The sequence below is a fragment of the Arachis hypogaea genome, chromosome 13 (assembly GCF_003086295.3).
Source record: "Arachis hypogaea cultivar Tifrunner chromosome 13, arahy.Tifrunner.gnm2.J5K5, whole genome shotgun sequence".
In the NCBI taxonomy this organism is placed as follows: domain Eukaryota; kingdom Viridiplantae; phylum Streptophyta; class Magnoliopsida; order Fabales; family Fabaceae; genus Arachis; species Arachis hypogaea.
The window spans coordinates 135,615,729-135,642,360 of record NC_092048.1 but is presented as its reverse complement, the minus strand read 5'-3'; the positions used below and the strand labels follow the sequence as shown (position 1 = coordinate 135,642,360).

The window sequence follows — 26,632 nt, the reverse complement described above, 5'->3', positions numbered from 1 at the left end:
TAGAAATAAGTTTCAGTTTTATCCTTCAATAATATCAATTTTTTACTGTACATAGTATTCAATTATTTTTTAATCACACTTAAATAAATTACACTTAATCACATTACTTCCATTCTAAATAATTTTTTTTATAATTTTACACTTAAAGTTATAAGTTAATATAAAAATATAAAAAAATATTTAAAATGAAAGTAAGGTGATTAAGTGTAATTTACTTATATGTAATTAAAAATAATTGAATATTATGTACAACAAAATATTGATATTATTAATGGATAAAATTAAAATTTATTTCTATGTATCATTTTTGTCCCCAACGTTTTCGTTCTATTTAAGTCCCTAACGTTTTAAAATTATCTCAATTTTGTCCCGCCGTAAATTCTGTTAACGAATTTCTAACGGCAGGACAATATTGAGCCAATTTTGAAACATTAAGGACTTAAATAGGACGATTAAAACGTTAGGGACAACTTTAAGACTTACCCCAAACGTTGGGAACAAAAACAATACTTTTACTCTTTATTTAATTAATAGTTGTTCATATTATTCAAGATAATCATTATTTACCTATCACTCCCCTTTCTGATTTTACAACTGGTTGTTATCCTCATTATTGGAGACCGTATTAATGAACGTAATAAATTTGTTGTTGAAGCATACTATGCATATATATAGTTGGTTAATTAGTACTACTGCCATTACATTATGTGTGTGTCTCCCTCCATGATATCGCTATCTAAATTTAAGATTTATCACTCAGCTCGAAGCTTCCTCATCAATTCACTGAAACTATGCTATACAGATAGTTGCCAAAAAAATTTATTTTAGTTTCACGGCAGAGAGATACTAAAACTAATATTATATTATATATATGAGGAATATTAGAGGACCAATAATTTTGATATTTTGCAACCATTAATTGGCAATCAATAATATTTTTAATGGTGTAAAATTATATCTAATAATAAAAAATCATTCACTTTTATTTGGATAGTTAAATGCTAGCTAAAAAACACAAAAATTTGCTGGTCTTTAGACTTTTCCATTATGTGTATATATATAGAAAAGATGATATGATTACTGCTCCTAATAAGTCCTAATGAAACGAAACTCTTTCAACAAGCGACAACATATTTATTTACTCCAATAATTGCAGTGGCTGGTACGTATATATATGGCCGGAGATAAGATATATATGATATCCTGATGAAAGTTAATCATTAGCATATTTTTGAATACCTCAAATTATAACCTTTTTGCCGCAACGAGAGAACCTTGATATTCATTATATTCAAAATTAACTTAATTATGTATATGCTTAATTATAATAAGACTGTTACAATATCTTGACTTTTCTGGCGTAGTAGTTTAAACGTGGTTTGAAATTATGAAGTTAGTTCACTGGACGCAAAGCTAGCCAAGTCTTATTAGTGGATGTGTGATCATGAAAGCGAAAGCGCAACGGCTAAGATGCAAATAGTTATACCAGAGAATTTAATTGATTAATTGAATTAAAAATTACAAAATCATTTTTTTTCTGAAATAATAATAATAATAATAATAATAATAATAATAATAATCAAATAACTGTGATTGAGGAGGTATATCTAAATTTTAGGGTATAGTAAAATAATCTAATCCTTAATTATTAATCCTCGTTGGAACAACAAATAAGTACCGTTAACATATATATGATCAAAAGACATAGGGGTACATAGGACCCAGTCGACCCAAAAATTCGGTCTAAGCTTGAATATTTTGGAGCGATTTCAATAGATTTAGGATTTGATAAAATTTTAAAAAGATAAAATTTTAAAAATATATCTTATCATTATTTAGAGTTGAGTTTGGATAAAGACAAATTCAGTTTCACTCGATCGGTTTATGTAAATCTTAGGATCGGAAAACTAAAAAATATAAATATTTTAAATTAATTATAAGTTTATTATTTTATTTTTAGTCATATTTGTTGAATTAGAAAAATAGATTAAAGAAGTATGAAATTACAATTTATAGACAAATTTAAATTCAAATATAAATATCAACTTTTCGATAACAAGTATAATTTTTTAATTTTTTTTTTATAAATAAATGCATCATAATTTTTTGAGATAAATTTTATTAAGATCTGAACTTTATTTGATCTAAACCTAATTTTAATAACTCTAAAAATAGTATAATTTTACTGTATTTAGAATCAAATAACATCTAAAAAATAAATCCAATTATTATGCAAGGTCGAATCCAAATTAAGATAAATTTGATGTCACTCAATCTAAATACATCTCTAGAATGACACATGATTAGGACATAGTTGAAGATGGATTATTAAAACTAGTGATGAAACTAATAGTAATTTAGTTAGCCGACCGTTAATTTATAATTTATACGTTTTCAATGCCGTTAACATTTAAAAATAATAAATAATAAATTAAAATTCAAATGACATAATATTTTTATACTTACTTAAAAAATTGTGGATTCGAATCTTCCTATCTTACTAAAAAAATATTGAAAAGCAAGCAAGTCTTAATTCAATTTCTAAAGGCAATGATATAGTAGTACTTAGTTATAATTCTGTACTAGAGAGAAGGGGGGAGGGGGAGTGGAAAAGCATACTACTATAATAGTAGTTCGTCAAGGCCATCGAAATAACTCAAAGCTACTTAACCTAAAAAAGAATAACTCAGAGCTAATGATGGGTCTAAATTATCACATCAAACAAGAATGTTCTAATTAATTACTTTCAACCCAGGGCATCATGAATGATTAAATGCTGCATAGAATAAAGGATGTGAGCTGTATACAAAAAAATAAATAAATAAATAAAGGATCGGATAAGATTAATATTGCTTTATTCATTATTACGTACATTTCTTGGTTATTTTCTTCTTTCTTTCACAAATGTCAGTCACTTCAATTATATATATAAGTATTAATTATTTAGTAAAAAAATATGCTTATTATTAATATATTAATAATTAAAAATATAATTTATATACTAAAATTAATTATTAATATATTTATATATAAATATATATAATTTAATTTATTTTTAATATATATTTATATTTTAATATATAATTTATATTAATAACTGACTTTAACGTATACATAATATCATCGTTAATCATTACAGCTTTTATTCCAGAAATCAGAAGAGGGTTTCTTTTCATTAAAGTATCATGATTTACTCGATAATCGATATAGAGGTGATATCTTAACTATATTTTAATTATGTCAATAAAACTCATTAAATGAAAAAAAAAATAAAAGAAAAAAAATACTCTTTTACCTAAATCAAAATTCAAAACGATAAATTCATTTTTCTCCTATCTTGATATTATTTATCTATCTACAAAAATATTGTTTAAATATATATATTAAAATTAACTATTAAAATTAACTACTAATATATTTATATAGTTTAATTTATTTTTAATATATATTTATATTTTAATATATATTTTATATTAGTAATTAATTTTAATATATACTTAGTATAATTTATTTATTTATTTATCTATTTATCTATTATATACAAAAAATATGATAAGTATTTTGGTGTCCAAATTATTTTCTCAAAATATAATTTTATATATAAAATTTATAAAATAAAAATGTATTATTTATTATCTTAATTAATTTTAAATTTTTTATTATATTTATATAAAAATTAATAGAAAAGTTGCTGTCTATTAATTAATATATTATGTATATATAAATGTGTTGTAAACTTTTGCACACCCGTTCATGTATATTATGGGTGACATTTAAGTATGGACTCATTATTTGTCGACATGACTGCTGTTTGTGGATATAATCACAAACTTTTATGTGTAAGCTGGTTTTCCTTCTTAGCTTGTCCACCCTTCTAAAACGTGGAATCGTGGACTATACTATCACTATAGCATGTCACTATGTCTCTGTCTATTCATGCATTAATTATTGATGATCTAGCATTTCTAATTAATATTCCCCATAGGTCCATACTAAACCCAGTGGCAAATCAGAACTAAAATGATATTTGCGATGCTACGTGGCAATAATATGTAACGGCTTACGTAGTTACGTCCAATTCAAATAATAGAGTAGTTAAAGAAAAGTTTAATTACTATGTAGATCTTTATAGTTTTATCGAATTTTCAATTAGATTCTTATACTTTTTTTCTTTTTAATTGGATTTTTGTATTTTTTTTTTCAATTAAGTCCCTGTTAACATTTGACGTTAAAAAAACGTTAGTGAGCTGTGAAATGACTTATTTACCCCTGTCTTCTCCCTATAAACACTTTCGTTGCAGTATCTGAAATTTCTCTTCTTCTCTCTTTTCCATTTTTAGTTTTCATATTCTCCAAATTTATGGCTCATAGTCAAGGAACCTCATTCATTCTCTCTTCGGGAAGCTGTGTTTCGAGGAGTTCGTACTCAAAGGAAAAAAGACACCTGTGTTTCTGTGGAGAGGCAGTAACCGTCCGTCGTTCCTCAGTCGTTTCTGACCATGGTAGGAGGTATGTTACTTGTGGGGAGATACCAAAATGCAACTTTTTTTAGTGGATTGATGATTTTGATTGGATTGAGGTTGATGACGGTGCAAATAATAGGTGGCCAAAGGAAAAGGAAAGGCGAGTTCACTGTTTGTGTGGTGACACTCTCAGTCTTCAAATTTCAGAAAACACAAAGAATCCTAATAATAGAAGATTTATTTCTTACCCTAACAGAAGATGCAGATTTTTTGAGTGGGTTGATGAAGTTGGTGCAAGAAGTAACGTGTTTGCCGCTGCTGTTGGAGTTGTTGAAACACAAAATTCTGCTAAGTTGGAAGCTGAAATGTGGAAATTGGATGCACAAGAAAGAAAGATAGAGAGGCTAAATGTGGAGATGGAGAGATTAATTGTTAAAGCCAAAGAAATAGATGCTTGTGTGGGTAGATTATGTGATGAGTTGAATATTCTCCAAGAACAAATTGGGAGGTTGGATGACAATATGAAAATTCAATGTAAAATGCAATATATGCTATTTATGTTTTTGCTAGTCTTAATAATTGGAATGTGGTTTGCAAGAGTTTAGAGTTATATGTGCTATGAAGTTGTAATATAAGAGATTGTATGGCTTCAATCCAATTAAAGTTAATTAAGTTTAGTTTGAATCAATTTTGCACTTTGATGTATTTTGTGTGTATAACAAATGATAGTTGGAAAGCAACTTTATCAATGTGAATATTTAAATTTTCACAATTGACAACAACTTGCAGCAAGAAGTGGCTAGAAAATATGCTACATATATTTTCATTAAGTGTTCCTGTAAATCATACTTACACAAAATATCATAACATAAGTGGTCATATAATATGCCACATATAGCTAATCTAAAATAAGGATCCAAGAAGTGCAACAATTAAAAGTGGTCCAACCGGATTACAAAATATCAAAATAGTGGTCCTATCCACATAATAAACAGTGGCCACATAGACACAATTCATCACAAGATATACTATTTAACAGCAACCCCAACAACCCTAACTATAAATATAAAGAGACTTCAGTCATCACCTGGGTCTATATGTAGACTAGGAGCTCCTTTTTGCTTCATCACTCCTAACTTCAGCCACCCACTTCTCCTCACACCAAACACCTTTGTCTTTGGTAAAGGTTGAGAAGATGCTCTAGGTGATTGGTGAGATTTTACACTTGCCACAGCTAGGAGAGGCTGGGAGGCTAGCCCTTCAAGAGGTAAGGCTTGTTGTGAGGTGGCTGTGGTTGGAGCCACTTCACCGGTGGATGTGGTTGGAGCCTGAGAAGCTGAAGTTGCAAGTATGGGAGGTGGTTGAGTGGAGGCAGCAATAGCAGGTGTGGCAGGTAGCTGTTGGGAAGATGCAGGTGTGGTGGAGAGTGGTTGTGAAGATGCAGCTCTACCCCTTCCCCTGCCCCTTCATCTTCCCCTGGCTACCCCTGTTTGCCTTATTCACTCAGATCTGTGGATATTCACACCGGATCTGTTGTCGACAGCAGGATCAGTGTTAACAGCAGTTGCAGGATCAGCAGTAGCAGCAGCAGTAGGCACAGTGTCAGCAGCATTCGGATCTTCTCCGTTGGCGACAGCAAAAAGTCCAGGTTCTAAAATCAGGTAAACAACAGATTGCAACATGAATATTCAGCTCTTTTTTCAATAAATTTATAATCCATTTACAATTTATTTATAACACAGCATAATCAATTGATAATCATCTTATAGTCTATTTATAAGGCAGTATAATCTGTTTGCAATCCAAATCAATTCACAACAATTTACAACACAGCATAATAAATTTTCAAAAACCATACGTTATACTAATCACAACCTAATCTACTAGACACCTCGAATACCCTATAATTTCGAATTTAAAATAGTAAAACAACAGTTTGTATGTTCAGATTTGCATGATACCTGACATTATTGGATTGGGTTAATGCCTTTTATTATGTCCATATTGGCCGCAGTTGCTACATATAACAGATGAACCCGTCCTTCTTAGCTTTGTCTGAGAACGGTTCTCATCAGGTTCTCTGATCCTCACCATCCGTGGTCTTCCTGACTTCACCCTAAAGATAGGTGGTATGATGGTGTCACACTTAACCTTCGGCCACATATTTTCTCCATTGATTGGAGAAACTAAGTTACCATAAGTTGCAACATAGGCTGCTGGGCTATAGAAGTTGCTGCAATAATCTTCTGGACTATCCCCTTTCTCGAATATGGTACAACAAGCATGCGGGCAGGGCATTCTACATAACCCCCAAAATCTGCAGTTACACGTTCCAGCCAACAAGTAAACCACAAACCTCTCAACAATCATCCGGTTCTTATGAGAAATTTCGTATTTCAGTCCTCCAGCCCATCTTGCTTGTCACTCCATAGCTCGCGTAGCAATGACATCAAGCCTCTTTTTGGGTTTAGGCATGATTGTAGCCTCATATTTTTTGGCCTTCTTCTTTTTTTCAACAAACCGAGACATCCAATAACACCGAATCCACTCAAACATAGTAAGTATGGGCTTATCTCTTACCTCCAAGATCCTACCATCGAAAGCTTCAGATATGTTATTCATCAACATGTCGCTCTTAGCAAGAAATGTGAAGTAGCTCTTGCACCAGAGCTTTGGATCCAATGATGCTAACTTTTCATAGCATTGACGGTTGATGTTCATTAGTTGGGTCATCCTCCTCTCCCATTCCTCCACATATGTAGCTTTAGCTATTGATAAAATTAGATCCCGCAAAACAGTCCCACCTCCATATGCTTTTTTACAATTCACATACAGATGTCTCAAGCATAGTCGATGCTCTAATGCTGGCATCATCTCTTGAAAAACTTGCATCAAACCCTACAGCACAACATATATAATTCAGATCCATGTAGCTGCATCATATTATATATAATAACTTTTTATAGAGCTGCAACATATCATATATAATTCACTTATAAACGGCAGCAACATATGATAAATATTTCAGTTTTCAGCAGTTGCAACATATCATATTAAAAGTAAATAAATTAATAAATAAATTAAAAAAAAGTAAATTCTTATATCACTGTTTTTGTTTTTTTCCCATAATAATAAACTTAGTAAGAAAAGTGTTTTAATAGCAATATTTATTGTGTGGCCAATGATAACTTCTGCAAAATAAAAAACTGTTTTAATAAGTCGTCCAGTTGCAACTTGCAAGACCAAACTCTAAACCAAAAGCCACTTGTTAACACTATACAATCATGTTGGGGTCAAAGAAGATTTTCATTCTGGCTATAGATATGATTATTCTTCTGTGTTTCATTCTTTCATTAACTACTACTATTACTACATCTTTCATTAAAGAAGTAACCATACCACAACTACTAAATCACTATACACTTCATTTGTGGTTTAATTTTATTAGCATTCATTCTATAATAAATAATGTGCATGGGAACACACACCTAATGACTATAAGAATAAGACTAGTAATTCCTTAAGCTTGTGGAAAGTATATGTGGCCAAAGGGTCTTATATATCACGTAATTAAAAATAATAATATGAAAAGGCATCAATTCTCTAGCAATATACTTTAGCATTCTGCATAGTTTAGTCTTGATGATAATAAATTATTTGATTCAATTACAACACTAATTTTCATTTGATTGAATATAACAAAGAAGTAATGAGACCTCTTTCTTAGTTCATCACAATCAGTTAGTGGAACAACAATGTTAAAATATAAACCAAGGGGTGGGGCAAATAAGATAAAATTTTCAAGATATGATCAATATAAACATATTTCAAGAACATAAAACCATTATGTGAAATGCAAAAGTGTGTAATGAGAAAAAAAATTAAGAGCAAACTAGCTAAGACAACTACTAAATCATACACATGCTACATTATAGCTTTTATAAGGCTATTGAAAACTGTAGCCACATTTTCACTAAAATGATAAAACAAGAGACAATTTTACAAGAGAGATCGCCATAGTAAAAGTTCAATTTTACAAGATTTAAATAGCAAATGCTAACCTTTTGTTGGTCGGACATGAATACCCACTTTCTTCTACTGACATCTCCAATATCATCCAATAACAGGTTTATAAACCAACCCCAACTGTCTCTAGTCTCAGCCTCTACAGCAGCAACAACAATTAGAAAATAGTTATCGTTTGGATCTCTTCCGATAGCCACCAACAGTTGTTGACCATGATCACCCTTCAAGTGGCAGCCATCTACTCCTATGATAGGCCTGCAACTAGCCAAAAAGCCTTGCTTGACAGAATTTAGACACATATACATCCTCATAAATCTTGGTTGGTGTGTAATTGAAGGCCTGTCAACCAAAATCTGAGTAGTAGACCCGGGATTTGTCCTCATAATCTCTGTACAGTAATCTCTAAAGTTGCCATATTATAGAATAGCCCTGCCATGTACTTCTTCCCTCGCCTTTCTCCTCGCCCAATAAGCCTTTGTGACTGAAATATTAGCCATGTATTTATCCTGAATGGTCTGAATTACTGTTGCAATCTTCATCTCCTCCCCCTACTAATATTGGTAACAATCTTCTGAGACACCCAACTACTTGATGCAAGCCTACTGCTGTAATCTCGTCCACAAGTGTGCTTTCCATTAAGGGTCTTCAGCCGAAAGCAATTGGAACCACCAACTTTTGATGTAAATGCCATCCACTTACACTTTTCTTTCTTTCCTCTACAGCCCACTCTACATCTAACCTTATCATTCTTGATATACATAATATCCCTTCTATTCAACAGAGCATGCTCCCTAATAGCATCCTTAAACTGACCAAGTGACTTGAACTCCAAACCCACCTTAAACACATATTCCTTACTCATCTCAACCTCATTGTATTTAGGATATCTTCTCTTCTTAATCATATCATCCGAATCTTCCTCATAGCTATCAATATCTTCAGTTTCATAACCCTCAGAAATCTCTCCAACCTCAACATCATCCCTAACGACGGCGTCATTCACAACAGCATCAACACCACCAGTTTGAGCATTGTCATGTTCATTTAAAGGGCCATCAAATCCCCCAAAAGCATTTCCAACTCCACTATCATTTTCATCTTCAACGTCAAACCCAAAATGATCCTCGTTGTCTCCATCGTCTACACTGTCATCAAATCTATCCTCCTCACTAGACGCTTCTGATTCACATTCAACCTCTACTTCTACGAAATCACTCTCATTGTACTCAGCTTCAGTTGGCACATAGTCCTTATCATTCGAATATATCTCAACACCGTTACCTTTCCTACAGCCATCAACAACATACAACGAGCAATGCTTAACAGTTTGCGACACTAATAACCTACCCATTCTCATGGTATCTCCATCACTCATCAACTCTCTAAGACCCGAGCTCAATTGACAGCTTGGTTCACAGTACCAGATCTTGGCATTCTCTTTGTACCCTAACTTTTGCAACTCACTAACTATTTCTTGCAAACTCCAATTCATCGAGCTCATAATGCATATCTTCCAACACCTTTCCCCCAAATATTCTAGCCCGTTCTCTAAATCATGAAACTTGCCACCATGGTGTATGTCTATGGTAAAATCCTAGTCCCCCATCCCTAGGGGTGTTCATGGTTCAGTTTTTTCATAAACTGAACTGAAACTGCACTAAACCATTTTAAATGGTTTAAAAACTAAACCAAACTGCTTTGTCACATAAGAAACTGGTTTTAAACCAGTTTACAATACAGTACATCAGTTTAAACCAGTTCATAAAAATAAAACCAGTTTTAATTAAAAAAATCAGTTTAAACTAGTTTATAGGCTAACACTAGTTTTAACTTTTAACATATATAAAATTAGTTTTTACATTTTTTCTCTCTCTCCCTCTCTCTCCCACACACACTTTCTCTCCTTCTCTGCCTCTTTCTCCCCCTCCTCTTTCTCTTTCCTTTTTCTCTTTCTCTCTCTCTCTTCTTCCCTCCCTCTCTCCCCCTTTTTTCTCTCTTTCCCACTCTCTCTCCTTCCCCTCTTCCTTTCTCTCTCTTCTTTTCTCCCTCTCTCCTTCATCTCTCTTTTTCTTTTCTCTCTCTCTCTCTCCCCCTTCCTCTCTTTTTCCCCTCCCATTTCTTTGTCTTTCTCTCTCTCTCTCCCCCTCTCTCCCTCTCTCTTTCTCTCTCTCCCTTTTCTCCCTCTCTATCCCTTTCTCCCATTCTTTCTCTCCTCTATCCATCTTCCTCTCTCTCTCTCTCTCTCTTTCTCTCTCTCCTTTTCTCTCCCTCTCTCTCTTTCCCCTCTCTCCTTTTCTTCCTCTCGCTCCATCCTCTCTCTCTCTCTCTCCTTCCCCTCTTCCTCTCTTTCTCTTCTTTGCTCCCTCTCTTCCTCTTCTCTATCGCTCCCCCTCTTTTTCTCCCTCCCCTCTCTTTTTCTTCCTCCCCCTCTCTCCGCCTTTTCCTTTTCTCTCTCTCTCCCTCTTTCTCCTTATCTCCTTCTTTCTCTCCCCCTCTCTTTTCTTTCTCTCTCTTTTTTTCCTCTCTATCCTTTCTCCCATTTCTCTCTCCCCCTTCACTCTTCCTCTTTATCTCTCTTTCCTTCCCTCTCGCCCTCCTCTCTCTCTCTTTCTCCCTCTCTCATTCTCTCTATCTCTCTCACTTTCTCTCCCTCTCTCTTCCTCTCTCTCCTTATGCTCTTTTCCCCCTCTCTTCCACTCTCATCCTCTTCCTCCTCTTTTTCCTTTTTTTCTGTCTCTCCTCTTCTATTCTTTTTTCTCTTTTCTCTCTCTTATTTAGGAGAAAAGAGGGAAAGAGAGAGAGAGAAAAAGGATATAGAGTGAGAGAAAGAAGAGAGAGAAAAAGAAAAGAGAAAAAAAAGGAAACAAAGAGAAGAAGGAGAGAGAAGAAGGAGAAAAAAGAGAGAAAAAAAGAGAGAGAAAAAGGAAAGGAGAAAGAGAGGAATAGGAGAGAGAAAAAAAGAAAAAATGAGAAAGAGAGACGAGATGGGGAGAGAGAGGGGAGTGAAAGGAGAGAAACAAAAGGGGAGAGAGGGAAAAGAGAAAAAGAGATAGAGAAGGAGGGAAGGGAGGGAGATGGAGATAGATAGATAGATAGAGAGAGAGAGAGAGAGAGAATGGGGATGGGATGGGGTGAGAGAGGGAGAGGGAAGAAAAGGAAAGAGAGGGTGAGAGAGAGAGAGAACGGGGAGAAAGAGGAGAAGGGGAGAGAGAGGAGGGAGAGGAGAGAAACAAAAGAGGAGAGAGGGGGAAGGGGGGAAGGGAGGGAGAGAGAGAGAAAGAGAGAGAGAGAGAGAGGGGGGATGGGAGGGGGTGAGAGAGGGAGAGGGGAGAAAAGAAAAAATAGGGTGAGAGAGAGAGAGGAAGAAAGAGGGGGAGAGAGAGAGAGAGAGAGAGAGAGAGAGAGAGAGAAAAAGAAAGAAAGAGAGAAAAAGGAGAGAAAGAGGAAAGAGGGGATGGGGAGAGAGAGAGGAAGAGAGAGGGGAAGGAAGGGGGAGGGAGAGGGGGAAAAGAAGAGAGAGGAGGGAGAGGAGAGAGAAAGAAAGGGGAAGAGAGAAAGAAAAAGGAGGGAGAGAGTGAGAGAGAGAAGGGGGAGAAAGAGATAGGGAGAGGAGTAGAGAGAAAATGAGGGAGAGAGAGAGGGAAATGAGAGAGAGAAAGAGAGAGAGAGAGGGAGAGAGAGAGAGAGAGGGAGGAAGGGAAGAGAGAGAGTGAAGGGAGAAAGAGAAAGAAAGAGTATGTAAAAACTAATTTTGGAGTTTAAATAAAACCAATTTTAATTTGGTTTAAAACTAAACTGTATCATAAAAACTGGTTTTTAATAAACTGGTTTTTCATAAAAACTATGGTTTCAGTTCAGTTTTTTATTTAAAAAAACTGATTTATTTAAAACAATTTCAGTTCAGTTTCAATTCAGTTCAGTGAAACCAGTTTTTTTGCACACCCCTACCCATCCCTACAGGTATTAAAAACAGAAACATAATCCATTTAAAGCAACATCAGCACAGCCACAACAATCAACATTCAAGAATAAATAAAATTCATCATCCAATACCATAGTAGCTCCATTCAATCACATAATTTGAAAAAAAGGTTCAGACTTTCATAAGTCGAAACCATGAGCATACATTACACTTTCACAAATCTCCCATTAAAAGCAACATCCATTTAATAAAAATAGAAGTCGAATTCATTTAAAGCACCACCATCACAACAATAACAGTGAAACAATGCCATATTTTTTTTGAAAAAAATAACACAAATATCAACTTTTAACACTGAAAAAATTAGGGTTTTTTCTTTGTCACTTACTTGCAGAAACTTTGACTGTAGAGAGATGGAGTAGAGGCGTGGTCGGAGGCTCGGCAACGTGCGGCACGGTGACTCCAGGCGAGGACCTTCACCGCGGCGGAAGGAAGACGCCTTGGCCAGACAAACTGTGGAGAAGACCTCTGACAACAACAACGCACAATGGCCCAACCCAGAGAAAGGGCGACGGAGGGGACACCAGTAACCGTCTGTTGCAGTTGATGGCAGACACACACGCCGTCGGCGGAGGCAGGAGACGGAGAAGACAGGAGAAACTTAGGGTTTCTTTTTTTCTTAGGAATGAAATGTGAGGAGTTATTTGGGTATTAGGGAAAAATTCAGATTACTTCACCAAGTCTCTACAGCTAATTGTCAAGAATATTTTTTTTTATGAAGAATATTCTGTTATTTCAAACGGTATACTGACGGTAGGGACTTAATTGAAAAAAAATAAGGTACATGAATCTAATTGAAAAGAAAAAAAGTATAGGGACCTAATTGAAAATTCAGTGAAATTATAGAGACCTGCAAAGTAATTAAACCTTAAAGAAATGACCAATAATTATATATTAATCAATAATATTTAAAAAAAATAAATTTATTTTATTTAATATTTATTAATTATTAAAATAATTAATAAATAATAAATAAGATAAGTATGAACTATTTTTTCATTTCTCCATGTATACGTGGAGTTGATTTATATTCGTTGCATTAATTGGAATCCATAAAATACAAGCTTAGGAAGCAACCTCATAATTCCTTTACGTAATACTTACACATCCGATATAGATGAAATAAATGATATGGGTTAAGGATTGGATAATGAAATAAAGGCCAAAAAAGGAAAAAGAAAATATAATTTTTATTAAGATGCATTTTATAATTATGATTTTGATTGTTATGATAATTATAAAATTTTAGCTAAAATTAAGTCACATTATTTATTTACTTTTTTAGCAACGCTTCTCAATTTAAAAAAAAAAATAAAAAAGAGCAATTAAATTAAAAATTTAATATAATTTTAAATTTTTAACTAAGTTTTCAAAAATATTGTCAATATGTCATTGCCATCACAAAATTTACCTTTTATAAATAGAGATTGAGTAATACTTATGTAAATACAAAATGCACATTTGATTCGTCGTTGCCTTACAACTACCATGGTAGAGAAACCATAAAATACACACTTAAAAAGGCAATCTCGCCATTATATATTTTAACAACTACATAAACTATATATACTCGGATCCAAATGCATGACCACAAAAAATTAATAGTAATAACTAATAAATAATAATAATAAAGGACCACGGTCTGACGACCATGACTTAACTAATTGGTAGTAGGGATGAAATTAAAATCTTATATTAACTGATGATGGAGAGGTTGCTTCGAATCCATTATTATCCGTTGTTCCTCAATTAGCAATGGTCCAAGTCATATCGTTCTCAAAGATCCAATGGCAAACCTCAATCTTACCAGGACCCGATCCAAGGGCCAAGAATGCACCATGGGTTGGGCTCCATGCAGTGGTGTCCAGGTGACAGATGGCAACACCGTGGTTAATCTTAGCTTTTGTATTCGGGTCCAAAAGATCCGCTTCGTAAACCCGAACCTTAGGAACCGAGTGGCAGTAATACAATAAGTAAGGGAACAAGCTCTGATGGCAAGAAACAGATTTGGTTACTTTCCCACCGTTGATCCCTTTGACCTTACTCACCATCACATTCTTCTTTGACCCGTTAACGTTCTCGGTGCTTCTAACGGTAATGTCACGCCCCAAAACGGAAGTTGCAAAGTCGATCATGTCCTCCACAGATCCAACGCATCGTTTTGTCTCCCCCGCGCTGGGAGCTCTGGTGCACTCTCCCATGGAGTCTTTTATCATCTTGTCCATGGAGGATTCATCGGAGGCCTTGAAGATGCGCTTGAGCTCGGAGGTGGAGAAGGGTAATTTGGTCAAAACGGAACGGGGCAAAAATGACCTTTTGGGCATCTTGTCCTTGATGTCCGGCATGGGCATAATAGTGCCTTCCTTTAGCATGCTTTCGCGGAAGAATTTGCCTGGCTCCACCCATTTTTTGGCCAGACTGCCACTAATGTGGGCGGAAGAAGTGGTGGCGTTGGTGTAGCCGGAGAAGGAGACACCGTCTTTGTTGTAATCCTTGAAGGTCGTGTTCACACCGTATTCTTTGAACGCAGCCTTTTATGCAACCAACAAATTACAAAACCATAAATTCTTAAAATACTGCTAATAATACTCAAAATACTGAAATATTCTTAACAAAGTTAAAAATCATAATATAATGAGTTAAATATATCACACAGGGTTATTATTTGTATTTAGAAGTTAAATAATAAAAAAATATAAAAAAAATTATCAGAATTTATTATTTATATTTATAAGTTAATAATTAATATTTATAAGTATAAGTTAAAAATATTTTAAGTTAATAATTAAAAGTGATTCTCAAGAAACAAGAGAACTGACCTTGCTCGTAGAATTGAGGGCGTAGCCTTTAAAGGTATCGGAGCCTTCATTGAAGGATTGGCCGTAGCTGGTGAAAGTGGCCGCTCCTTGGTTTGATCCCTTATCGTACGAAGAAAACGAGGTATCCCCGACGTTCGCCTGATTTCTATAGTTCGTGAATGCTTGCGTTCCTCCGGTGGTTCGAGCCCCATAATTACTGAAATTCTCTTCAGGCACGTTCATGTTTATCCCATAGTTCATGAACGTCTCGTTCTGTCCCGCTCCACCACCGCCGTAGCTAGTGAACGACGACGCCGCCACGTTCGAGTTGTTACCATAGCTGTCAACTCGCTCACGGCTCCGGCAGCGTTTTTGCCGTAGTTCGAGAACGTTTGCTCTCCGGCATTGCCGTCGTCGCTGTACTTGGAGAATTGTTCTTGCCTTCCGCCGGTTTCTTCGCCGTACGACGAGAACCGGAGGGTCGGGTCGTTTGTGTTGGTTCCGTACTGTGTGAATTCGCCAGTGCCGCCTCCGGAACCTTTGCCGTAGGTGTTGAAGCGTTGTTCGAAGTTACTGTTGCCTTCACCGTAGCTCGTGAAGGTCTCGTTTCCGCCACCGGAATTGCGGCTGTATGAGCGGAACTCGTTAAACCCGGGGTTGCCAAAGCCGTCGGAGTAGTTCTTGAAGTTGTTGACGCTTCCTGCTCCGCCGATGCCGTAGCTGGTGAAGTTCTGGCCGTCTTCGTAGCCGGTGAAGCTTTGGCTCTTGTCTCGCTTGGAGAGATTGGGCTTGATGTCCGGGAGGCAAAGAAGGTGCGCGGCGGAACAGAACTCAGGGAGACGTGTGGTGAGGGCGTTGGTGGCGGCGAGTTTGGCGTAATAAGCGGCTTGGATGGCGGTTAATGGCGAGGCCTTGGAGGTGAGAAAGGATGGCTTTGGAAGCGTGTTTTGAATGGCTTTGTCCCAGTACCGCAGAGCGTACGCCTTTGGTGTGAACGGATTTTTGTCTCCACCGTTGGCGCCGCTGCTGGAGAAACCAATCTGCGTGTGAATAATGCGTTTGATGAGAAGAATGTTATTAGTTTCTTTCGATCACATAATGTGTTAGACTGGAAATTAATTTTGAAATTTTAATTCTACAATAGACCACTTTATATTTACGGTGGTTAATATATATATAATGTGAGTTACATAATAATAGTAATAATGCACAAATGATATTAGCCTAAATTACGTAAAGTCGTAAACATGAAAGTGGATATGTAAAATTATGACGTAGAGATCAGAAGTATACGCTTACAGCGAGGGATGAGAAGAGGGGGAGGATGAAGAGAAAAAGGGTGCTCGTCGTCATGTTGCCCAGAGAGTGCGAGAAGATACTGTTTTGAATTTGGTGGGAGGTTTGGTTTGGTTGTTGACTTGTTGTATCAAGGAATTTATAGGAGCATGGAGTGTACGTTATAATATATTCAGAATATTAATATTGTATCTACATATATCTCATATTGATTTTATACAAACAAGTACTGATATAAAATTACAAGGAATATATGTAGATATAATATCTTGAATATATTATAATATTTTCTTATTAAATATACAAAATCAATAACAAATATATTTAGATATTATATTAATGTATAATATCTTAAATATTTTCTAATATAGAGGTAGCAGATATAAAGAGATAATACAAGAAGGTCAACACCTTTAATTAAAAAAATTAGTAAATTTAATGTAAATGTAAAGTAAAATAAAAAATATTAATTACCTATAATTTCTCATAGTAGAATAATTATGACGACGACGACTAATACTACTATAATAATAATAATAATAATAATAATAATAATAATAATAATAATAATAAAATAGAAACTTATATAATTTATTTTTATATAAAATTAATAATTAATAATTATTAAATAATAATTTAATCATTAAATTAAATATATTAAATTATCTAACAATTTTTTATTATCAAATTTACATAAAAATAATTATTGCATGTGAGTTTTCGTATAATAATAATAATTATTATTATTATTTTTGTGGAGATTGATCCGTATATAGCTTGTTTATTGGTGAACATTTATAAACTTTTTGATACTCAAGTCACTAAATAAGTAATAAATTTATAGAATGTAATAAATCTAACAATTTTTTTATCCTTTCGTTTATATTTGAAAATAAAGAATAACGGTTATATTTTTTAGTAATAGTGTTTTAAGCGAAAAATAATAATATATTTGTGTTTGTTTAAATGATAATTATTGACTGTCAATTTATAATATTTATAGTCAAATTATAACGTATAACCAATATGTAACGATCATATCAATAATAATAATTAAGTAATTAATATTTTTGTATTATTGTCATCTTATTATTTATTTGTATTTAGAATTATTGGGTAAAAGATAAAGTAATTTTTTGGTGTCTTAAAAAGATAAAGTAATTGAAGATTACTTTATTTTATCAAAAGATGAGAATATGTAATGAATAAAAATATTGTAAATTGAAAAGTATATTTTATTAATATAATATATAGTTTGACTAGTTTATAGTATATTTATAAATAAACTAACACGTATATGAACCCATACAATAAATGAATGAAACATATTTGTCGCCTACACTAAAAAAAGATTGAACTCCGCCTATTTTTTATCTTAAATTAGAGCTGTATACTCGTCCGCACATTAAATTGTAATGCATCTGATCCACTCATATTTTTGCAAACACATGTATAAATTTGATTTAAACAGCATATATATAGTAGGGGTGTTTATAGTCGGATGAAATCGAATTTAATGTGATTCAGATCCAGTTTAAAATATATATTGGACTTGTTTATTAGGTTCAAATTTCATTCTAGATTCGATGAAATTTATATATTTTCGGACTACGATTATACTGGATAAAAATTGGATAAAAATTGGACCGTTAATATTGCCTTTTTGTAAGTTAGCATTTGAAAATATCTAAATTTTTAAGACTTGGATCATTATTTGACATGGTAAAATTTACTTAGAAAAATATAACAAGAACCAATCATTTCCTAAAATTAAAGCATAACTATAATTAATACTAGTATTGTCTAATAACACCAAATATTTAAATCAATACAAATAACACAATATTATGTATTAGTCTAAAGTCTTATGTATTTTAAACATAAAACATTAACTTATAGTCTTATAATGACTAATAACACAAAATATTAAGATTTACAATACTTAAATTTCACATAAGAATAGCCATTATCCATTACTAATAACACAAAATATTAATTGTGTATAATGGCTGGCTACCAAGTCGAGTTCAGGTGATTCAAGTAATGACTCGGATCTGACCCAAAATAATGATTGGATCTATTTTTGAGATTCTTACCCGACTCTAGACTCAGTAAAATCACACTAAATTAGTCCTTAAAAAGTTTGGAACCGGACCAGGCCGAATCTTCAAATTGAACCGGACCATGAACACCCCTTGTATAGAGAAAGTGTAACAACCTCCCTTCACCCCTTCTAGAAATAAAATCAAATTCGAATTTTGAAAATCAGTTAGGAGATGTGTTTAGAATTTTGAATTATGGATAGGAATCTAATAACCGTCCTTCTTTTGAATTCAAAATGATCCCAACCACCTTATATAAATAGGGATACACCATAGGTAGAAGATCACCCCTCTCAAACACTAATCCTTCCCCTTCTCCCTTTACGCAAATATTTCGTGTGCAAACACAAGAGGCAAGCTCATAAGCAATAAAAGAGGCATTAGAAAAAAAAGTAGGAAATTATACTCTTCTTACTTTTATGTTGGCATGTAGTATGCTCTAATTTATTTTATTTTCATCCATGCATGGCTACCATCTTTCATGTGTCTTATAGTATTAATGATCCCTTACTTATCTTTCATCCACATTAATCATGATTATCTATTATATCGCTCATGCCTTCTTAATTTATATCCCATATTTTCTATGTGCATTTACATGACCTTTTATACCATCATACTATTATTTCTTTAACGTTGAGAGTACATACCCCTTTATCATATTTTATTTAATCACTCTAATTTTTACTATGTACATTTACATGACCTTTTATTCCATTATATTATTATTATTCCTTTAATGTTAAGAGTACATATTTTTCTATATCTTGTTTAGTGTACTATATTCTATTATGTGCAACTAAATGACTTCTTATATCATTATGTTATTATTACTTCTTAAAATTTAAAGTAAAAGGTATATGCTTCTTTATAATATTTTACTCAAGTATTTAACATATCCCATTTTTACTGTGTGCACTTAGATTGTATTTTATACATTATATTACTAATATCTTCTAAGGGTTAAGAGTACATGTTTCCTTATAATTGTTTTATTCAACTAATTAATATTCCCTATTTTATTACATGAAATTATATTAACTTTTAAACCATTGGATTAATAATATTTCTTTGAGTTAAGAGTGCATACCCCCTTATAACTATTCAACTATTTAAAATATCATATTTTTTAATAAATGAATACTTATGTGATATTTTATACACTATATTATTAATATCCCTTTAGGACCGAGAGTACCTACTTTCTTATAATATCATTATTCAACATGCTCATTTTATTATGGTATATGTCCCACCTCTTGCATGATCTATTTTTGCATAATCTATTCTCGCATGAATCTCTTCTTGTGTATGCCTAAACAACCCTAATTGTAAATTAAATTGAGGGAATGATCTTTCGGTAAGGGAAGGTGACCCCCAAAGACAAGATAATCAAGATGATCCTTCGGTAAGGAAAGGTGATCGAATCGAGATGATCCTTCGATAAGGGAAGGTGATCGGCAAACTTTTGGGAACCTTCGGTAAGGGAAGGGGACTCCCATCAATTTTATATAATAAGATATCTTGTTGATATAACTCTTTTCTTGTGTATGTTTAAATAACCTTGATTGTAAATTGAACTGAGAGAATGATTCTTTGGTAAAGGAAGGTGACCCCCAAAGACAAGATATCGAGATGATCCCTCGGTAAGGGAGGGTGATCGATCGAGATGATCTTTCGGTAAGGAAAGGTGGTCGCCAAGACATTCGAGATAAGAACCTTCGATAAGGGAAGGGGAATCTCATTTATACCGGTTTGAGCTCAATACCTTTCATAAAAGTGATAAGTTAAGGAAAAGAGAAAGTATAAGGCAAAGTTTGATCATGATGATGTTTTTTTCTAAAGATTTATTTATGAACATGTCGACATTTCATATGTTACTATTTTTCTATTTTTCCTATGTGCTTTCCTTTTTACCTATGTGCTTTACAAGAAAGAATCATATTACATGCCATATCGTACGACTTTTTTTAAAATCCTGCACGTGGGTTGGAGATAGGCATGGAGGTGTTGCATAGCACTCCTACTGAGACCTTAGGTTCTCATCCCTTTTCTTTTTCCATACTGTCTCCAGAGGAACATGGCACGGCGGATAGAGACGACGCAGTGCCCCCCGAAGGTAACTTCTAAGTACGACCCCTCGAAGCACGCGTGGGTAGTTACAACCACTACTACCGTGCTCCAAACTGTCTACTTAGGTCGAGAGTTCGTGGAGAAAGAATCCCAACTGCCCGTCGTAACCTTCCTAGATAAGAACACTTCAGCATTTAAGAAACGGTCATCCGAAGTGGTGCATCTCGAATCAGATTTCGAGACGGAGGAAGAAGAATTCGACAACCCTAACCAGGAGAAGGACACCATGGAGGAGAATCCAGAGGAGGAGTCGAATCCTTGCGAAAGTCCAAAGGTGGAATACGTACCCTATTCACCCACCTCGGCACCCCCGTCGAGTCTTAGTTCATCCCACATAACGGAACCGGATCTTCACTGCGCGAAAAGGTGTTGGAGGAAGACCACTGGTACTCCGATTCGTGAATAACTGAAGGGTCCCGATCAAGGATAGGATGGGACACAAGTATGGGAGCCTCTTCGACGAAATTAGTTAGGACGTATTAGTTTCTTTGTTATAATTACCTCTAAGCATTTTATTTTGAACCATACTCATGGATAAATTATTATTTCATATTTATTATATTCACTTCTATCGTTTTAGTGCTACTCGTTTTTCCTTTCACGCGCACTTCCTCCTCTCTTGCATAACGATTAAGTTCATTTTCTATCTCTATCAAGTGTGGCACCTTATTTAACGACCTTTATGGTTAAGATTTAACTTAAGGTGTTACAGAAAGGTGGCCTATAGATAAATTTTAGAAAATTAAATTTTTTTTATTAATATTAGTCAATATTTTAAATAATTTTTTTATATTATTAAATTTTAAAATTTAATCCTTAATATTAATAAAAAATAATAATTTCTTTTGATCACGCGTAGTATTATTTATAGTGAAAACTCAGGTGCAGTCGACTTCACGTGAAGTTGATAGTTAAAAATCGTTAGATGAAAATTTAGTCAAATCAATCAAATCATCTAATGGCTCTCAGTTATCAACTTCATGTGAAGTCGACTGCATCTGAGTTTCCACCATTATTTATATATATAAACCACTCTTTACTAGTAACAAAAAAAAATCTGTTTCGAGGGGCAAAGTCTTCCGTAGTCTAAGAAGAGTAATAACCCTCCCAAATTAATAATTTTATATGTGAAGTTTTTTATTTTTATATTTTAGTCTCCATAATTTTAATTTTTGACATTTTATTTAATTCTATTTTTTATATTTGCGAGAACTGGATTAAGTAATTGATTGTTCCTAACTAAATAATTTATATCTATATTTATAATAGATTTTTTTATTTTTTAAATTTTTTTGTTAGGTAGTAGACAATAATTTTTTTGTATAATGTGAACAATAAGTTCTAAAATTAACTCAATAAAATAAAAAACACACTACATTATTTAATTACACATCTAAATCTTAATATTAGAATAATTATCCGCACACCTACTGAATTGCCAATATATCTATTATTCACATTATTTAGTATTTTTATTATCTACCTATACTTTTTCTATTTTTATTACTAACCCAATTCTATTAGGTAATAATTAACAAAGGGTGCAGACAACACCCCTCAATATTTTATTGGGCTACATCTAATAGTAAAAATAGACCAAGTCAGGCCAGACTTTATTCTTAAGAGACCTGGTCTGTTATGTAGTTAATTGGCCTGGGTCTAACTTGCAGTCTATTATAATTTTTTTCTTAAATTTCTAAATTTGGCCTGTTATTTAGTCTGGCCTGACATGTAGTCTGTTAAAAGGCCTAATAAATTTTTTCTTACAAAAATAAAAATATTATTTTAAAAAATTATTTTTTAATAAAAATATTTATAAATAATATATTATATTTAATATTTACAAAAAATTTTAAATTTTTAAAGTATTTAAAATATACAAAAATATTTATAATAAAATATAATAAATTTAGAATATTTAATAATTGTAATAATAATAAAAAAATATTTATATATTTAATTATGTTTTTAACAGGCCTAACTAATTACTGGACCTGACCTATTAACATATTAAGGCTTTTACAAAAATTTGAGTCTGTACTTATTTTATAATAGACCAGGCCAAATCAAATACAGGCCAGACTACAGACTCCTGACAGATTAACTGATCTATTTCCATCCCTAACTACACACTAAGATCTATTGAACAGTAAATATGAAAAGAAAAACATCCCAATCTATTTACCTACGCTGTTACACTTTCATTTACGTTCCTTGTTGTTCCATTTTGTTTTTGATGCAATACTGTCTATTTTATTGTGGACAACGAATTTCTAAAATTTTCCCTAGATTTAATTTACTTGTCTTTAAACATCGATTTGGTGTAATGCTTATCATCTTTTTATTGGATTTTCCCTGTTAGACATGGTGAGAAATTGAAAGCTATATATGCTTCACTGATAGCTTTTTTTTCTAATCTTTGTTTAGTTTTTCTAGCTTGTTGTTCATTCTTGCCTTTGTCTTGGTAATATTCTTCTTTTATTCTAAATATGAAAAACTACTCTCATTTATTTTTGAATGGTGGACAGTTATATGATACTTTTGAATATTTTTTAACCCCAAAAGATTATTGATTTGTTCACTTCTATAAATATTTTGTTGGCATGCTGTGCTATTGGAATGGACTAAATTTTTTATTTTGGTCCCTCAAATTCACGCGATTACTCAATTTGGTCCTCAAAATTTAAAATTACCTATACTAGTCTTTCAGATTCACGTTCGGGCACCAATATGGTCCCTCAACTTTTTCTGGCAATGATTAAACAAACGGAGTGCTAAAATGACACCTTTCCTACCACACTAGATGATGAGTAAACGACGTCGTTTACTTTTAGCGCCCAAACAAGTTAAAAATGAAGAATAGTAGAGGTAAAGAAGAAAAAGAATATTTTATTTTGGGTCTCCATCGTTTCTTCTACCTTCATATACAAAGCGACGACATTTCTGACTTGTTTAGGTGCCTAGTGTAAACGAAGTCGTTTACTCATCATCTAACGTGGCAGAGAGGATGCCATCTCAGCATTACGTTTTTTTAGTCATCGTCAGAAAGAGTCGAGGGACCACATTAGTTCTCGAACTTGAATCTGAAGGACCAATATAGATAACTTTAAATTTTGAGAACCAAAATAAATAATTACGTGAATCTCAAGAATCAAAATGGAGATTTAGTCATTGAAATGCGAATAAATGCATACAAAGTTCTCCTATTCACTTACAAGTTGTAACAAGGTAGTTGGATCTATACTTTCTGTGATGATTAACATTTACATAATCTTTAATAAAACCGTGGAAGAAACTTTTAGGAAAGTTTAGATTTAATTTGAAGTGACTTATCTCTTGGTATGTTTTATGGTAAAGCACATATATAATTTATTATATATAATGTGACTTATAAACTTATCTCTTTTTAAAGAATTTTATTTTTGTTGTGAATTGGTAGAAGACAAGAATAGAATTCATTATATATAGAGTGACTTGTAATTTTAAGTTCTTAAATTTTTTTTGTTCTTTTATTCATATAAAAAGAGTCTCTTAGGATTTTTTTTTTCGGTGGAACTAATATACGAAGATGATTCATTAGCCATTTGATTATTTCTATGCTTTTAAGCTTCAGGTTGAGACGCTTGTCGAGAAATTAGAATTTTGAATTTGATATTTATTTTGTATTTGAGTATTAATGTATAAAATAATTATAGCAAAAGTTATATACGTCACTAATTACTGTTTGATTTGTCTTGTAATAAAAAGTGCATATTATATTTATAAGTTTGGTAATAATAAAGAACTGAAAATTTATACTGTGCAATGATAAAAGTAAAATCAGAAAAAATATTTTTTTTTTTAAATTTGATAAGGTTATCGCCACGCTTTCAAAGCGTGGCCGTATCTCTTGCTATCACCACGCTTTAAAAGTGTGGTCATATCTCCCTATTGCCACGCTTTAAAAGTGTGGTCGTATCTTTCATTATTTCCACGCTTTAAAAGTGTTGCCATATCTCTCAAATACGACCACGCTTTTAAGGTGACAAGCGTGACAAAAAATAAAGCATGGCGATAGAGCAACCGCTACGTTAGCAGATGTGACCCTTTCAAAAGCATCTCGGTAGCACAAAAAGCATGGTAATAGAGCTATTTTCCTTTAGTGTGGCGCGTCATGGGACGAAGCCGTAGAGGTTGCGCGTCGAAACAGTGGCAACACCACCGGAAGAATGGCGCAACACAGCAGCAGCACAAGTGAAGAGTGGCGTGACACGACAGCAGCAACGTAACACAGCAGCGGCGCAAACGGTGATTGCACGCGATTCCGTCACTTTGCGCACGTTCCTCCTACATTGGCGATGTGACGACAGGGAGGAGAGGATGTGCGACAGCTGCCACCAGTAGCGACGACGCATTGTGGGGGGACGGGGGATGCGTCCTTCTGAGTGGCAGAGCATTGACACAATGAGATGGAATGGAGACGTGGTATGAGAGTGTGTTGAGAGAAAATTGTGTCGCCTATTCTTAATAATTCAAAAACAAAATCTAATTATTCTAATTAATTAAAAATCTGATTTTAATATTAATTTAAAATTAATTAATCTTTTAAGTTGTTGTTTATGTTAGCTGATCCTTGTATTGTCCTTGATGGTTATCAGTGGGGTAAGAGAAGAGGGATTGAATCTTGACCCCTTTTTTCTTTTTTCGTGTAAACTTGATATCTGTTAAGAAAATAAAGGAGAAATTTTGGTTTTGTCTCTTAACTCGGTAGGAGATACTTTTGATTTGTCTCCTATTGTGCAGAATCAGAAACAGAGATGAGAGTGGAGATTGGCACACAAATATATCCTGATTCAGCTACCTAGTGCAATGTAGCCTACATCCAGTCTCTATCACAACAGTGACATAATTTTACTATCTTTTCAATAGATTTATATTTACCAATTTTCCGTAGGATTTACCCAATCCTATTTGGAACAAGTCCAGATTCTATTCCAATCTAAACTTGACTAGGACTCAAACCTAACTTTCAACAGCAAAGTGCTAACCCAACTTGTAAGAGAATCTTCTCAAGATCATGACACAAAACAGAAAAACTGACAAAGAATTTTTAAGATAACTATGGCTTTTTCTCCAAGTCTAGCTCACTGTTCTTTTTCACTCATTGACTTTTTTCTTACAAACCTCACCATATTTGCCTTTTTCCAATGAAACTTAGAGAGACTAAACTGAGAAAAATTACAAAATAAAAACCATGAAGGAGAAGAACAAGATCAGCTCAATGAGCTATGGAAATCTAAACAAGTGCTCTTTCTTTCTTACCTTCAATCCTTGGCTGTTCATCCTTATTATAGAAGAATGAAACTTCCAAGGTTTAAACCAAGTTCAACACTTTGGGTTATCTTCTTCTCTGATCCAATATCAGAACTAACAGCGGCGTGGTCAGATGTGAGAGAAAGCAGAACCAATGACATGCAACCTTACCTTTCTCTCTCAACCTTTTTCTTCAAGGATCTTGAATCTGGGTCGTTGAGCTTTGCTTTGGCCCCAAGTTTGATTTTCGGATGAGCCTCTGTGCATCATTAACTTCACTTTTTTCATAGTTGCTTGATTTGTGCTTGAAGCTCAGCAAATTTCTTCACAGTTTCTTAGTGTAGTACAAATGAAGAAAGCAACTTTTTAGCTGCTCTGTCTGGATGAGATTTACCTTTTTGTTGTAGTCTTTTTTTTTTTTACTTGAAATTGGTAAGAACTTTTTTTGTTCTTTACCTTACTCTAACTCCGACTTTTTTCATTGTTTTTTTTTTTGCTCTGAGTTTTGATGTGAAAAGAAAAAAAAAAAGAGAAAAAAGA

The 26,632-nt window shown here is 33.4% G+C and overlaps 1 protein-coding gene and 1 pseudogene across 1 annotated transcript; both read right to left on the bottom strand.

Moving 5' to 3' along the window:
* Window positions 1–6,884: 6,884 nt before the first annotated feature.
* On the bottom strand, window positions 6,885–8,872 carry LOC140177763 (uncharacterized). Its single transcript, XM_072210924.1, has 2 exons — window positions 8,525–8,872; window positions 6,885–7,361 (listed from the first exon to the last, which is right to left on the bottom strand). Exons 1-2 carry the CDS (start codon window positions 8,870–8,872, stop codon window positions 6,885–6,887), a joined length of 825 nt encoding a protein of 274 aa, XP_072067025.1.
* Window positions 8,873–13,863: 4,991 nt separating this feature from the next.
* Window positions 13,864–16,672, bottom strand: LOC112791799 (polygalacturonase-1 non-catalytic subunit beta-like; annotated as a pseudogene).
* Window positions 16,673–26,632: the final 9,960 nt, after the last annotated feature.